Source organism: Leguminivora glycinivorella, chromosome 1, assembly GCF_023078275.1.
Source record: "Leguminivora glycinivorella isolate SPB_JAAS2020 chromosome 1, LegGlyc_1.1, whole genome shotgun sequence".
NCBI lineage: Eukaryota > Metazoa > Arthropoda > Insecta > Lepidoptera > Tortricidae > Leguminivora > Leguminivora glycinivorella.
Genome location: NC_062971.1, coordinates 22,839,984 through 22,853,085, shown reverse-complemented (window position 1 = coordinate 22,853,085; position 13,102 = coordinate 22,839,984). Strand labels below are relative to the sequence as shown.

The 13,102-nt window shown below is 36.8% G+C and overlaps 3 protein-coding genes across 7 annotated transcripts in view; 2 read left to right on the top strand and 1 right to left on the bottom strand.

Annotated features, from left to right (window-relative positions):
* Positions 1 to 1,220: 1,220 nt before the first annotated feature.
* Positions 1,221 to 5,094, bottom strand: LOC125228544 (cysteine and histidine-rich domain-containing protein morgana). Its single transcript, XM_048133150.1, has 6 exons — positions 4,941 to 5,094; positions 4,705 to 4,841; positions 4,416 to 4,618; positions 3,764 to 3,980; positions 2,814 to 3,008; positions 1,221 to 1,449 (listed from the first exon to the last, which is right to left on the bottom strand). Exons 1-6 carry the CDS (start codon positions 5,017 to 5,019, stop codon positions 1,225 to 1,227), a joined length of 1,056 nt encoding a protein of 351 aa, XP_047989107.1. The 5' UTR covers positions 5,020 to 5,094; the 3' UTR covers positions 1,221 to 1,224.
* A 1,712-nt stretch (positions 5,095 to 6,806) lies between these two features.
* Positions 6,807 to 8,349, top strand: LOC125226974 (mitochondrial cardiolipin hydrolase). The gene has a single exon (XM_048131159.1). The coding sequence runs from the start codon at positions 6,927 to 6,929 to the stop codon at positions 7,575 to 7,577; it is 651 nt and encodes a 216-aa protein (XP_047987116.1). The 5' UTR covers positions 6,807 to 6,926; the 3' UTR covers positions 7,578 to 8,349.
* A 1,528-nt stretch (positions 8,350 to 9,877) lies between these two features.
* The window catches only part of LOC125237938 (WD repeat and FYVE domain-containing protein 3), a 50,684-nt gene continuing 47,459 nt past the window's right edge, over positions 9,878 to 13,102 (top strand). For all 5 annotated transcript variants that reach the window (XM_048145468.1, XM_048145365.1, XM_048145297.1 and 2 more), the window contains exons 1-5: positions 9,878 to 10,350; positions 10,445 to 10,690; positions 11,023 to 11,181; positions 11,558 to 11,750; positions 12,356 to 12,420. In XM_048145468.1, coding sequence (XP_048001425.1) covers positions 10,150 to 10,350; positions 10,445 to 10,690; positions 11,023 to 11,181; positions 11,558 to 11,750; positions 12,356 to 12,420 — 864 coding nt within the window. In that variant the 5' untranslated portion in view covers positions 9,878 to 10,149. The remainder of the gene's footprint in view (positions 10,351 to 10,444; positions 10,691 to 11,022; positions 11,182 to 11,557; positions 11,751 to 12,355; positions 12,421 to 13,102) is intronic.

Here is a 13,102-nt window from a genome sequence, read left to right as displayed (position 1 = left end):
GCTATAGGGCGGGCGCTAAGTTAAGAGTATTCGAGGTTTTGTTAAAATCTTGTCCTGAAAAAAGGATCACAAATTATTCGAAGCATTTATTGTAGATAATTCTTACTAAAGTAACATTAATACAAAATCTAAATGAAACATAGTTGTTTCATCAGCATTAAGCCCCATTTAGATGGTACGAGTTCTCGCCTCAAACGTACGATTATCGAAGTACGAGAAAAAATATCGTATCATGTAAACTATGCGTACCATATCGCATGGGAGGAGGCGATAATCGCCTCGCCTTTGATGTTTGTATGTCTCCGTGTAAACAAAACACGTATGCGAGAATCGTATACGAGTTATACGCTAGTACGCTACTCTGTCGAAATGAATTCTCTTTACCTAGAAACAGAAATCATGTAAATCAAACATAGTATTTTTATATTTATAGCTACCTCGCAGTACCTGCTAAAACCAAAAATAAATTAGGATTATCATTAACAATATTATAGAGTTAATGTTTACTGGCATTTTACCCCATATATGGGGTATAATGCTATCATTTTTTTAAAAATCTTATCTATATTCTATGTTCAATAATATCCTAAACCTAATCGGAACCAAGATTTTATTAACTAGGTAACGCTACGGTCGAATTCATTATTTTCCCTATTGTATAATTATTATTGAAACCGTCATAAATAATTTATGGTGTTTTTAATATTATTGGGTACTATTCAACTTAAATTCAAATAAATCCAAAGTAAATTATATCCCATATTATAAAAAAAGCATATAATGTATGTGTTTATAATTTATTAATTAGCAACTGAGCACGAAAGTTGACAGGCAAAACTCGTATGAAAATCGGTTCGCTCCGATTCGTGCGATAATCGCACGTTCGAGAAGAAATGTCATACGAGAACCGGTTTAGACGAGTCGAGAAATGTTATGGAAATATCTCCCGCAAAATTCAACTCTCCGTCTAAACTATTTTGCCTGGCGAGTATCGCATACGATACTCGTATGCGAGTTGTTATTTCTCGCACGAATGTAAACGTTTTCGTACGATACTCGCCAGGCGATTATCGCATACGATAATGTGTATGACCAAAACGGACGAGAAACTCGCACCATCTAAATGGGACTTTACTGAACATAAAGTAGGTGTTTTTCACAAAAATCAGGAGACTGGCAAGCACACTTCACCTTTCACGAATAAAATGCGATCAACGATGTACTTTACTCTGACATATTTACTTGTCCAATAGACCTTATAGCTTCTACAGTAGATAGGTCAACAGAGTCGTCTTCTACTGGTATTTGTTCCTGTGGTTTGGGCTGCTCCTTCTTTGGTTCTGCTCTGGGAAAATCCAGTTTGGCCCAGGCACCGGGTTCTGCTTTCTTCAACTTGATTTCTACTTTAGAAGGCAGCATTGATGCACTACTGTTTTCAATGCTTATAACCTGAAAAATATTGTTAATTACTCTTTTGTTTATATCATATTTTAATATTGAGAAAGGTCAAAGCTCTACTTACATTTTAAGCTTTTATTTCTAATGAAAATTGACCACATTGAATTGAGACACATTGCATGCCTATTCATTAAACATAGGTTACGCTGCAACATGTAAAATGTTGTTTTGTTCTATAACTATAAGTATTATTATAACATTGGCATACCTACATAAAATGATTAAAAAAAAGGTCAGCGCTGGGACGTCCTCCCTCTTTTCCTTTTATCCCTATACATTATTATCCCGGAGCTGTAAGTTCACATTTTTGACATATGACAGCGTCCACAAAACGTAAACTGGCGCGACCTGATGAAATTTTAAATATAAAATCCTGTAATAATATTTCAAAAAACCAAGTACTTAAAAACCATATATCGCTTATTTTAAACATAATCTAACACAACACATGTTATATTTTAGCAGACCTTCGTTAGTGAGTGAGTAAGTATTATCACGCAGGATTTACTTATTATGTCATTTATCATTCTTTTTTTTTTAAACTAGTGCTGTGGCAGAGTCTATCATTTCGATTCAAATGACATTTCAGTATAAAGTTGATAGAAATCGTATATTTGTAAGCGCCTCCTTATACATAGGGCCTAATCGATTCAACCAATTCGTAAATAATCGCTAGATTTGGCAAACGATACGTCTTAGCCACATCGCAACATACTTCAAAACAAATGTGTCAAAAATGTGAATTTACAGCTCAGGCACAATAAGTTAGTTAAGTTACCAACTCAGGTCCGTTGCAACAAAAATATGTATTTAAGTAAAAAAACCTACATGAAGGTTAGATGAGCAACCTAACTGTCACTGAAGCATAGGCAAAGAGAATCTAATTTTTCCTACAGAGGTTTAATAGGTACACCAGCAGCGGCTGGTCCATACAAGTCGATTCCCACCGGCTTGCCTAAAATTAATTACTTACAAGTAAACTACATAATGTTAAGGTAGGTTTCTTTTTGCTCAGTGTTGCCTAGCAGAAATTTTCACCAGCCGCCACTGGTACCTAAAGGTTTTTGACAAAAGCAGGCTATTTTTATATCATTTTAAACTGAGGACATTCTGACAGGGCGGTTTTTACGTTCGCGCGGCAAACATCCTAGCGTCGTCGAGTGGACCTGCCTCGGAAAAACGCGCGTGCTGGCTGGGCCGAGGAACGTATGGATCACCAATTTGCCGCACGAGGACATTGCCTCGAAAAGAGATTCAGTCTCTATGTCACACATCGACAAATACCTACACAAAAATAAAAAATAAATCACAAAAAACATACTACGCCGAACACTGTAAATAAACATAATACTTACACCACGAAGTTCAAGGTCCAATTCAAATACGGCATCACCCTCCTCCCTGAACACCAGTTTGGTGTTCAGCCTGATGGGGTTCAGCTTCACGAAGCTCAGTGTGGGGTCGTACTTCTTAGCGTACACGCTGACGATGACATAGTCGGGCGTCTGGTGCCAGTCCCAGCGACATTTCACTGTACCGGCTGCAGGGCCCTGTAACATGTTGAAACAAGAATATTAGTATTTAGTACAGTCAGCCAAAAAAGTGGTTTACCATTTTTCGACCTGTGTTTAAAAATAGAGCTGAAAAGTGGTAAACCACATTCATGGCTGACCGTACCTCCTGAAGGAAACAGGGCAGTGAGAATATAAGAATGGGATGGTCTTATAAACCAGTATGTAACTGTATCTATCAGTGGTCACCTTTATTTTACATATTATAGAATCCACTGAAAAATATCAATCATGTGAGTGGTTGTAAAACTTTCAGAAAGAAGAAAACATTGTTTGTCTCAGTTGTCAGTCTTTTCCTTTTTGTCTACTTCAAAAGAAGTCCTATTCACATAGACATATTTTGATGCCAACCATATTCCTGGTGGTCAATAATGAACCTAGTCGCATAGGCTCTGTTACAGAATAAATATTAGTACAACTGACTATTTGAAAAGACATTTTCTATTAAAGAGAAATTCTAATCCACTTTCAGGAGTCATTCGTGTTGTGCTTTACTAATGCATGCCATATTCCCAGTCTGTTACTTACGGTTGTCAAAAATCAGGTAATTATCTTATTGGTTGTAGCGCACATATAAGTATGAGGGGGGCATCAAGTTAACACTTTATTCAAGCAATACTGAGCAAAACACAGCCTGTATCAATTTTGTAGACAATTTCCACATGTCCAAGGTAATATAACAAAATAATTATGATAGTTTTCTATATACCTATATCAAGAAAATCCACACTTACTTCTTTAGTCCATTTATGAGAGCCTGTAGTGCAGCCCGGCTGACTCAAGAAAACATTGAAGTCAGTTGTCCTCTTCTGGCAACATGACCAGAACTTCAGGCCCTCGTGGAATACAGGACAGCCTGGATGGTAAGTGCAGATTGTGTCATTTGTTTGGGGACCTTCGTATGATGTTGAACAGCCACCATTCTTGCAACTGGTGCCTACAGTAACATTTCTGAAATTATAAACAAATGTCAATTATAAACACTTCAGCTCATGATGAAAAAACCTTGATACTTCAAACACCATACATTTTATGTTACATATATGTAAACCATGTATTGATTAACAATGTGCTCAATTATATAAAATAGACAAAGGCTTAGGCAGTATTAACATAATATCAACTCGGACTGACAGGATACTTATTGGAAATCAATATAATCTTGAATGTTCCATTTTATATTCCATATTACACAAGTCTTAAAAGGGACTAAGGAATAAACACCTCATAATTATGTTCCAGATAACAGGCCGCCAGCCTATTCAATAAGCACCGCATTTTGGTAACTTTAATTATAAGAAACTGGACTGTTTGTAATATCAGATGACAATTTGTCATAAGTGGATTAAGTAATTTTCAAAAAAAAAATTTTCAAATAATAGTTACCCGTCATCAGCTGCAGCTACTGGTTTTTGTGAATTCTGGACAAGCTGTTTGAGTGAATCAGCAATACGGGCTTCGAGTGCCACCATAGGAGTGTCAAAAGGTGGCCGGGTCAGTTGTGGCCCCACTATTGGGGCTCTCACTTCTATCACATCCTTTTTCTCAAGCTCCTTATCAAGAGCCTTCTTTTCTGGTTCTGGTGGTTTCTGTCATAAGAGAAACAAAGTTAATGATGAATGGTTAAAATTACTTTTATAAATACCAAAAAGTATTATTTGGACAAAATACTAACCACATTAGAGTGTTTCGATACAGTGCAACCTTTTATGTTGAGGAATTCAGTGAAGTCCACACTCTTTTTGTTACAGCATGACCATCCTTTATAGGCATCGTGGAACACGGGAGCTCCTGGATGATGATGGCAATCATCTAAAAGTATAGATTTTTATCAATTAGCAATAATTATTAAGCAAAATCAATCAGGAATGTATAAAGCGAACACACGAGAATTTTCTGGAATTTTCTTACCTTTATCATTATGATTTGGGTCAAATTGTTGGCCACAACCACGGTTGTAGCATTGGACTAAATTCTTATCTTCAGGCATTTTCAAAGACACTTCTTCAACGATGGTCAATGTTTATATTGTTTATATTTAAGAATATTGGAACAAATTACCGCTATACAACCAAAAGTCCGCAGTCCGCACATGAAACTTCAAGTGACAATGACAGATTTATGGAGTTCAGAAATATAAGGAGCGAAAGCTTTAAGTATCAGAAGTGCACATATAAAAGAAAAGATAGGTGGCGCTGCAATAGCAGGGAGATAAGGCTTTGACAATCTCTTAGCCTTATCGGTAGTGACCCCGCCTACAGAGCAAGAGGTCCCGGGTTCAAATCCTGATGAGATCTTTTTTATTTTTTTCTACTAATATTTTTCTTCAATTTTTTTTATTTTTTTAATGTCCAAAAATATTTTGTTTTGTTACTACTTTTCGAAATTTCATTCGAAAGACTTACAACATTACCTAAGAATCCTAACATGGGGCAAACAATGTTAAAGGGCTTAAATTAACATTTGTCTGAATAAAACAATAAATAAACACAAATAGAAATACACAAAAAGAAAATTAATGTATAAAAAAAAAAAAAAGCAAAAAGATCGCTGTCAGAATCGAACCCGAGAACATCTGCGTACGAAGCCAGCGCACTACCACGGGACTACGTCTTGACTTGCTCAGTCTGACGAAATCAGCCTAGAGAAAAAAACGTCTAATGTCATGTCACATCGCTGATCATTGAGCGAGACATGCGCTCCAAGCGGAGAGATTTGTAACTGCAATTACAAGGCCTCAGCCGGTAATTTTTGCGATTGTTGTACTTCGACAGATGTTCCTCCTTTATACTTCTATACTCCCTGGACAGATTGTTGACAGGACAGGGATGTCACTGAACGAATGATAGAAACCATAGACAATATGTAAACGCCGTAACAGATTACCACACCGCATATGTGACCTTGGTACGCATAGTGGATTCGTGAGAGCGAGAAAGAGATACCACTTGCTCTTGACTCGCTCTATGGGTAATGCATCCGTAAAAGGGAGAATAAGATATCTCTTTCTCAGTATAACGTTGGAACGACTTGCTTGTGTCTCAACACTATAAAGTAGCTAACAAGCGACCGTCCGTACAGTGACCTTGGAGCACCATGGAGTTTTTTAACGTAAGTGAGGGGAAGAAAAGAATAAAGCTAGGAACATACTACGCGGACGTCCGTCGTAAAACGACCGCGACCGCGACCGATCAGTGTGCACGGAACAAAACATCCAGCGAGCCAGATTTCGATCGGACGTCCGTGCGCTCAAGGCCACGTCCGCGTCCGTCGACCGATAGTTTGCACGGTTATGTGTATTTCCATTGTCCAGATTCCCGTCCGCGGTCGATTTACGACGGACGTCCGCGTAGTGTGCTCCTAGCTTAAAGCTAGGAACATACTACGCGGACGTCCGTCGTAAAACGACCGCGACCGCGACCTATCAGTGTGCACGGAACAAAACATCCAGAGAGCCAGATTTCGATCGGACGTCCGTGCGCTCAAGGCCACGTCCGCGTCCGTCGACCGATAGTTTGCACGGTTATGTGTATTTCCATTGTCCAGATTCCCGTCCGCGGTCGATTTACGACGGACGTCCGCGTAGTGTGTTCCTAGCTTTACTCTTTCTCGCACCGACTTACAGGATAGTAATGTGGTTAATCTTGCTGCGGTACGGTCATGTGTTAGCAATATTATTCCACTTGACGCACTGCCATTTAGCTGGGTTTGTAAACGTCACCCATAAACAAAGGCGTTTCCGGTTTATTGTCATGTCCTCATGTCATGTCATGTTGATGTCATTTTAGTTCGTGTTTATTTATTTTAGATTTAGTTCGGCAAACCGGCAAGCGAAAAAAATAGCTGATCAAGTTTCTTCTTCAAAAGACACATGCGGTAAAATCTACTTAGAGCATAATGACGCCTTTGTTAAATATAAGTAAGTCCTTATTTATCTTCATCGCACTTACTTTTGCTTCTCAATGGGCATACCTACATTACTTTAAGAAGAAGGAAAAGAAAATAGCGCCAAAAGAGGTACACGAAGTTTTGATGTTTTCTCATGGACTCGGGGAGCTACAAAGGAGTAAATATTCAAGATGCGTCGTTACGCAGAGTATGGACCGACTATTATATTTCGTAAACTCCCCACGATACACATTGGATATATGCATGTACGTTTTGACTAATCTGGATTTGGCCCAGACAGTATTGAAGCAGCATTTTAAAGGAGTAAAAGTACGTGTAATAGTCGACGCTGACATGGCGTATGCTTCTGGTTCTCACATAAGGAAACTGGAGAAACAAGGTATCCCTGTTAGGTGGATGAAATCAACAAATCTTATGCATCATAAGTTTTCGTTAGTAGATGCGTCGAGTGAAAACCCCGCTGCGTTGCCAGTGGTGATATTGGGGTCTCTCAACTGGACCAATCAAGCTTTGAGTGGCAACTGGGAAGATGTGGCAGTTACTTCACAAAAGGAACTTGTTGATAAGTACAGGCTGGAGTTTGAAAGACTTTGGGTTCTATTTAAACCAATAGTAGAAAATTATGAATCTCATAACTAGGTTCTATGTGCAAAGCAATATCTTCATCATCCCAATTTTAAACGATGTCTAGAGAAAACTGCAACTTTGCAGCAATCCATTGTTATACTTTGTTGTTTCTGGATGATAATGTGAAACTTAAAAAATGTATACCAGTATTACATTTTATTGTATTCACTTCTTTGACATTGATCATACATACAGTATATCAAGTTATGAGGAATCAAACTCTCGTTTTTGCACCACGAAACCTATGCACCCTCTCTATTAAATAAAATATTCTTATTCTGCCACCCCTCTTAACCTCTCGCATGCTGCGATTATTTTTTCATATGGTTTCCTTGTATGCTGATTCGCGTTCCGGCATACAAGAAGTTAATCCTCAAATCTTGCTGTCTGACTATAGGTTCATTCTGTTAGTTTATTAAGTATTACAAGTACTAGAAGTACTGAAATAGTTTTAAGTAAATACTAAGTCTATGTTCAATGGGCATTAAATGTGTAAGAAGTGATAATTATTTTCTATAAGATGATCAATGAAATTCAACTAAGATACTATATTAATACTAAGTTATAAAATACTTTTGTACTGATTATTTTCCTATAGGGTCTGTTGTGATTGAATTGTTGTATTTATGTAAGTTAAACTGTCAACTTAATATAGTACATATTTTATGATTGATATGCATTCTTGCATTAAATTTGTCACCTGACCTTGCTTATATGAAAATAGGGCAAAGGGCATCTTTACATCAACATTCTGTTATGTAAACATATGCTTATCATGATTAAGGCACTGGTCCCATCGCGAGCTAGTAAGCTATGAGCTATCGGCTATAAAAACGAACAAAAGATAATCACTCCCATGTAAATAAAAGAGACACGGCGATGTTTATAGTTACTCGCCCAGCGGTGAGCTAACAAAATCGCCGTGTCTCTTTTATTTGCACGGGAGTGCTTATCTTTTGTTCGTTTTTGTAGCCGATAGCTCATAGCTTACTAGCTCGCGGTGGGACCAGTGCCTAAGTTCTATCCCTTTGTGTGCCTGACCTGTAGCTGAAGGGAGAAAAAAAAACTAAGTATGCCTGCCACCATTTTGCCATAATGGCATACACTACCAAGATAACACAAAATAATAAAGGGCCTAAAAGTTTGTTAATGATGCTGATTGACCAGGACCTACCAGGACCAATTTTTGCACTCAACTTTCCATCAAGATCAAGCACCTGCATGATAATATTTCTTTCCAGTAGCAGAAGAAAACATATGTGTAAAATAAACAATAAAGTTACTTTTAAATAAAAGTGGTTTTAAAGTTCATAAGTATCCATTTTCACTTCCAGCACTTGTTTACATTCTTTAGCAGAGAATAGGTATATCGTTTTCGAAGTTGTGACTGTTGTGAGCTTTTGTGCTGCTATTTCATAGTCTTGATCTTCTGGTGTGTTCTGTGTGGATTCCAATTTTAGCTGTAAACCGTCACCGGTCACAATTTCTCTAATCCGCAAAGTACATATCCATTTTAATAATAAATTTCATTCGTAAAGTGAGTATGCACTTTCGCAGCTGTGTGTTGACATATCAAAATTGTGTATACTGGGACACATTCATTTTGTTAGTAGAAAAAATAAATGTTTGTAAAAATGTGGGCGCCAGGGCATGCCCGAGAGAATAGAATTAGAATCACAGATTTAAGTATTTTTTGCTCTGAGACCTTTGATTAAAGTAAAGAGACTGTAATCAATTTTAATCTAAGCCTTTTCTACTAACCGACTCGATGCACGATGTGCCAATGCCAAAGTATACTGACCGATTATCCGTCTTGTCTCAAAACATTCCCAAAAAAAAAGTGGCAACAATTTTACATATTAAATAAGCTGTCATTTTTTTTCATGGCAAATATATTGCCAGATTTGGTTTTTAGAAATTCACATTTTTCTTTCGTTAAATAGGTATTTTGTAGAAGAGTGCACATTGCTCAAAACCAAACTCAAAACGCTCAATATTTACGCAAGTAATATTCTCCGTGTGCATACACGTGCTATTTCGCTGGAGAAGTGAAAAAAACTTGTAAAGTCCAAGAAGCATAATGTAGTACTGAAGTACTGAATAAAATGAGAAATTTTGTTTACTATTAAATGGAATTACCTATATTCTCTTTCATTCTGATATTGTATATAATGATTGTTTTCGTTGTAGCAACATTGTATTGAATATTTTTCGCAGAAATAGCAATATTTATTTTTATTCTTCGGGCAACTCTGCCTATTTGATTGATAAAAATTGATAGATTTCTGTTTTCTGTTATGAGTGGGCGTACGGAAGGCGCATTTATTTAGGATTCATTTAAGATTCTCAAAAAATAATGTGATATCTTCTTAAAGGACAAAGAGTGATATTATAGACTAAATCAGTCATGTAGGCGGAAGGACTGCGAATTCCAAGTGAATAAAAAAATGATTTACCATGAGACCAAAATTCTCAGACGTTTTGTTTCTTTATTGAAAACAATGAAGTGAAAATTATAAATATGTGTATTTTTTGGAATAAGAGGATAACTTAAATTTTGTAAAAAAAATTAAGTGCCAGGAAGATGAATCTAATGCGCAAATTACGTGGTGCTGCGGGCTCTTCGTCTTCGGAGCCCGCGGAGTCTGCCAGCGCGTCTTCACATCTTCAGCTGGGCCTCATGCACCTCAAGAAGCTGTTTGCGGAGTACACTCATCCAGCACAACCTTTAACAGATGCTGAAAAAGATGATAAACTGTACAATATGCTACCTCTATTTTGCAAGGTAAAGTACAATAAAATACAAATAATTATATTGATATGCAGCTAAGTATATTATTTAAAACATTCTTAAACACATATTATGTTTAAAAATACAGGTATTTGGTAGCAGCCCCTCAAGTGAGATGAATGAAAAGTTTTGGGACATTTTATCATTTTGCCAGCAAGTGTCCAAGCTTATGGTATCAGAGATTAGGAAGAGAGCTAGCAACCAAAGTACAGAGGCAGCAAGTTGTGCCATAGCAAAGTTCCTGGAAATTGAGAATTCTGAGGAATCTAGCAATGGCTGGATGTTACTGTCCACATTAAATCTTCTAGCAGCAGGAGACCAGTCATTGATACAGGTTACTTTATACTAATTTTTCTACTCTTTATTATTTAAAACTGATACGGGTACTGTTGTGCCTGTAGATTTAAATCTGTGAATCATAAATTATTTAGTGCATTGTAATATATGAAAAACTGTTTGATAATTTCATTTTTGTTTTGGTTTTTTGACGGAACAACACATAGTTTTTGTTAACACATCACTTCCAATCTTCACTATTCCGACGCAATATAACTTTTCTTGTATGCATTGACAGTGAAAGTGTTTTGTAAGCATATAAAACTAAAATCAATAATTTATAAGCTCAGACAATTTACATCCATTAGACACTTGTGGTTTTATTTCTAGGTCATGACTACAGCTGCCATTCCTTCAACATTAGTCAAATGTTTATACTTATTTTTTGATCTTCCTGAAATACCTGAATCAGAGGCTGATGTGCAAGACGGTGTTAGTGATTTTACCCCAAGGGAAAGAAGAATACTGTTGCAAAAAATATTTGTTCAGGTAATATTACAAAAATCGGCATGTATCATCATTGATATAATCTGCAAAAATCCTAAATACCCAAAGTCAGCTAAAGTGTTATTTAAACATTTGCAACATTATAAAAGTTTGACATTTATGATAACACTACATTCAGAGCCATCAGAGATGCTGCAGAGTCAGTTTAGTCTGACTATACTCAAAATATGTTATAATTTGGCCTGAAACTTAAAAAAGCTCTATTTTTGTTACTACTTTGCTTCTATCATACTGCTTTTATATTTTTTAAAGATCTTTATCAGGTGTCTCCTAAATAATTAAAATTTTAATATTTTCAAAGTATTAGTAAATAGACACAGGCTACTTACATAAATTACCCTGGTTATATTATATGCAGGTCCTTGTGCGACTATGCAGTCATCCATTTCCATGTGAAGAGTTGGCAAGGAAAGATGATCTCAGCCTACTGTTCTCTGCTATAACGTCATGGTGTGCCCCTCACAATATCATGTGGCGAAAGTCTGCAGCGGAAGTACTGATGACATTATCTAGACATGGATTAACACAATCTGTTGTACAATACATACACAGTAAGTTATATAATTATTATAGCTCATAAATTTCTTAAGATCATAATTCTACTTTTTTCCTTATTGTTGGGCTCATAGAAGGGTCCACCTCTTTCAAGAAAAAATCCATTGAATGGCCCAGTTATTCATCAAAGCGAATGCAAGGCCTGCTTTATTGAAGAGTTTTTGGTTGGACAATATTCATTTATACAGTTTTGGTTGAAGGGTAAGGAATTGTTCATGTTCAGTTATTGTTTCTAATAGGGTTTAAAATATTCATGTGGCTGATGTACAGGCCAGGTGATTTACATTGCCTTATTCTTTAAAATACACAGAGATAAACTTTATTGACACCCTTTAACACAATGGAGCAAGGAACCCACATACTATAGTAGTCAGTTTTGTCAAAACCATGAATAATTGGTGTTTAGTATAATTAGGTCAATAATACAAATGTTAACATGAACAGTAACACTTTATGTACCTATTACAGCTGGCATCTATGGACCCACTATGCTTATTCTCAGAAATCTGCTGTAACTCTATATTTTTCAGGCTGAGTCATTGTGTTCACAGTTGTGTTACAGAAATGAATAATTGAGTTAACAACACTGTTTCTATTACAGATAAAGGTTGTGTCGCATTGTGTATTGAAAACATGCAGAAAATACCAGAACTGACTCCATTGGAGGTAAGATATCAGACAAATCAAGCTAAACATTTTAATAATAAAGCTACCATGACACTGACATATTAAACGTGTAAAATCGGGTAACTCGCGTAAAATTGTCGAAGGTCGCTCGACATGTTTCGCTCCGTAACGAGCAGCATTTTCATTGAGCACGCGCGATGCCGATGGTATCACGCGGCGGTATGGTGGCACGCGCGTGCTCAATGAAAATGCTGCTCGTTACGGAGCGAAACATGTCGAGCGACCTTCGACAATTTTACGTGTGTTACCCGATTTTACATGTTTAACAAGCTTAACATATACTGATATGTACACATTCTTAACTGCTTAGTTTGAAAGGTCAGTTTGCCCACTGGCAGAGCATTTTACCTGCTAGCAGACAGTACCTACATACATCAGCTATTTGTAGGCTTAACAACACTGAACTGTAATACACTCGGCAAAATTAGTGACTTACCATTGTGGACCTAATGCCATTGTAATAAAGCTTACAAATTTATGGTTAACAGTATTGATGGTGCAAAGGTTGCTTAGACCTATGTCACTGTCTTTTCTAATTGATCCCTTATTTGATAATAATAGAAGTTGATCAAGGACTAATCTCAGTGCACATTATAGCTAATAATGGCGTAAGCGGCTGCCATAAGGCATCTTACCGAAAAATTGTATACCCATTACAGTT

Coding starts and splice junctions, on each gene's coding strand:
- LOC125226974 (XM_048131159.1), top strand. CDS start 6,927: ATGACGCCTTTGTTAAATATAAGTAAGTCCTTATTTATCTTCATCGCA.
- LOC125228544 (XM_048133150.1), bottom strand. CDS start 5,019: ATGCCTGAAGATAAGAATTTAGTCCAATGCTACAACCGTGGTTGTGGC. Junction 4,619..4,704: donor TATCGAAACACTCTAATGTG/GTTAGTATTTTG, acceptor CTCTTATGACAG/AAACCACCAGAACCAGAAAA. Junction 3,981..4,415: donor GTAGCTGCAGCTGATGACGG/GTAACTATTATT, acceptor TTATAATTTCAG/AAATGTTACTGTAGGCACCA.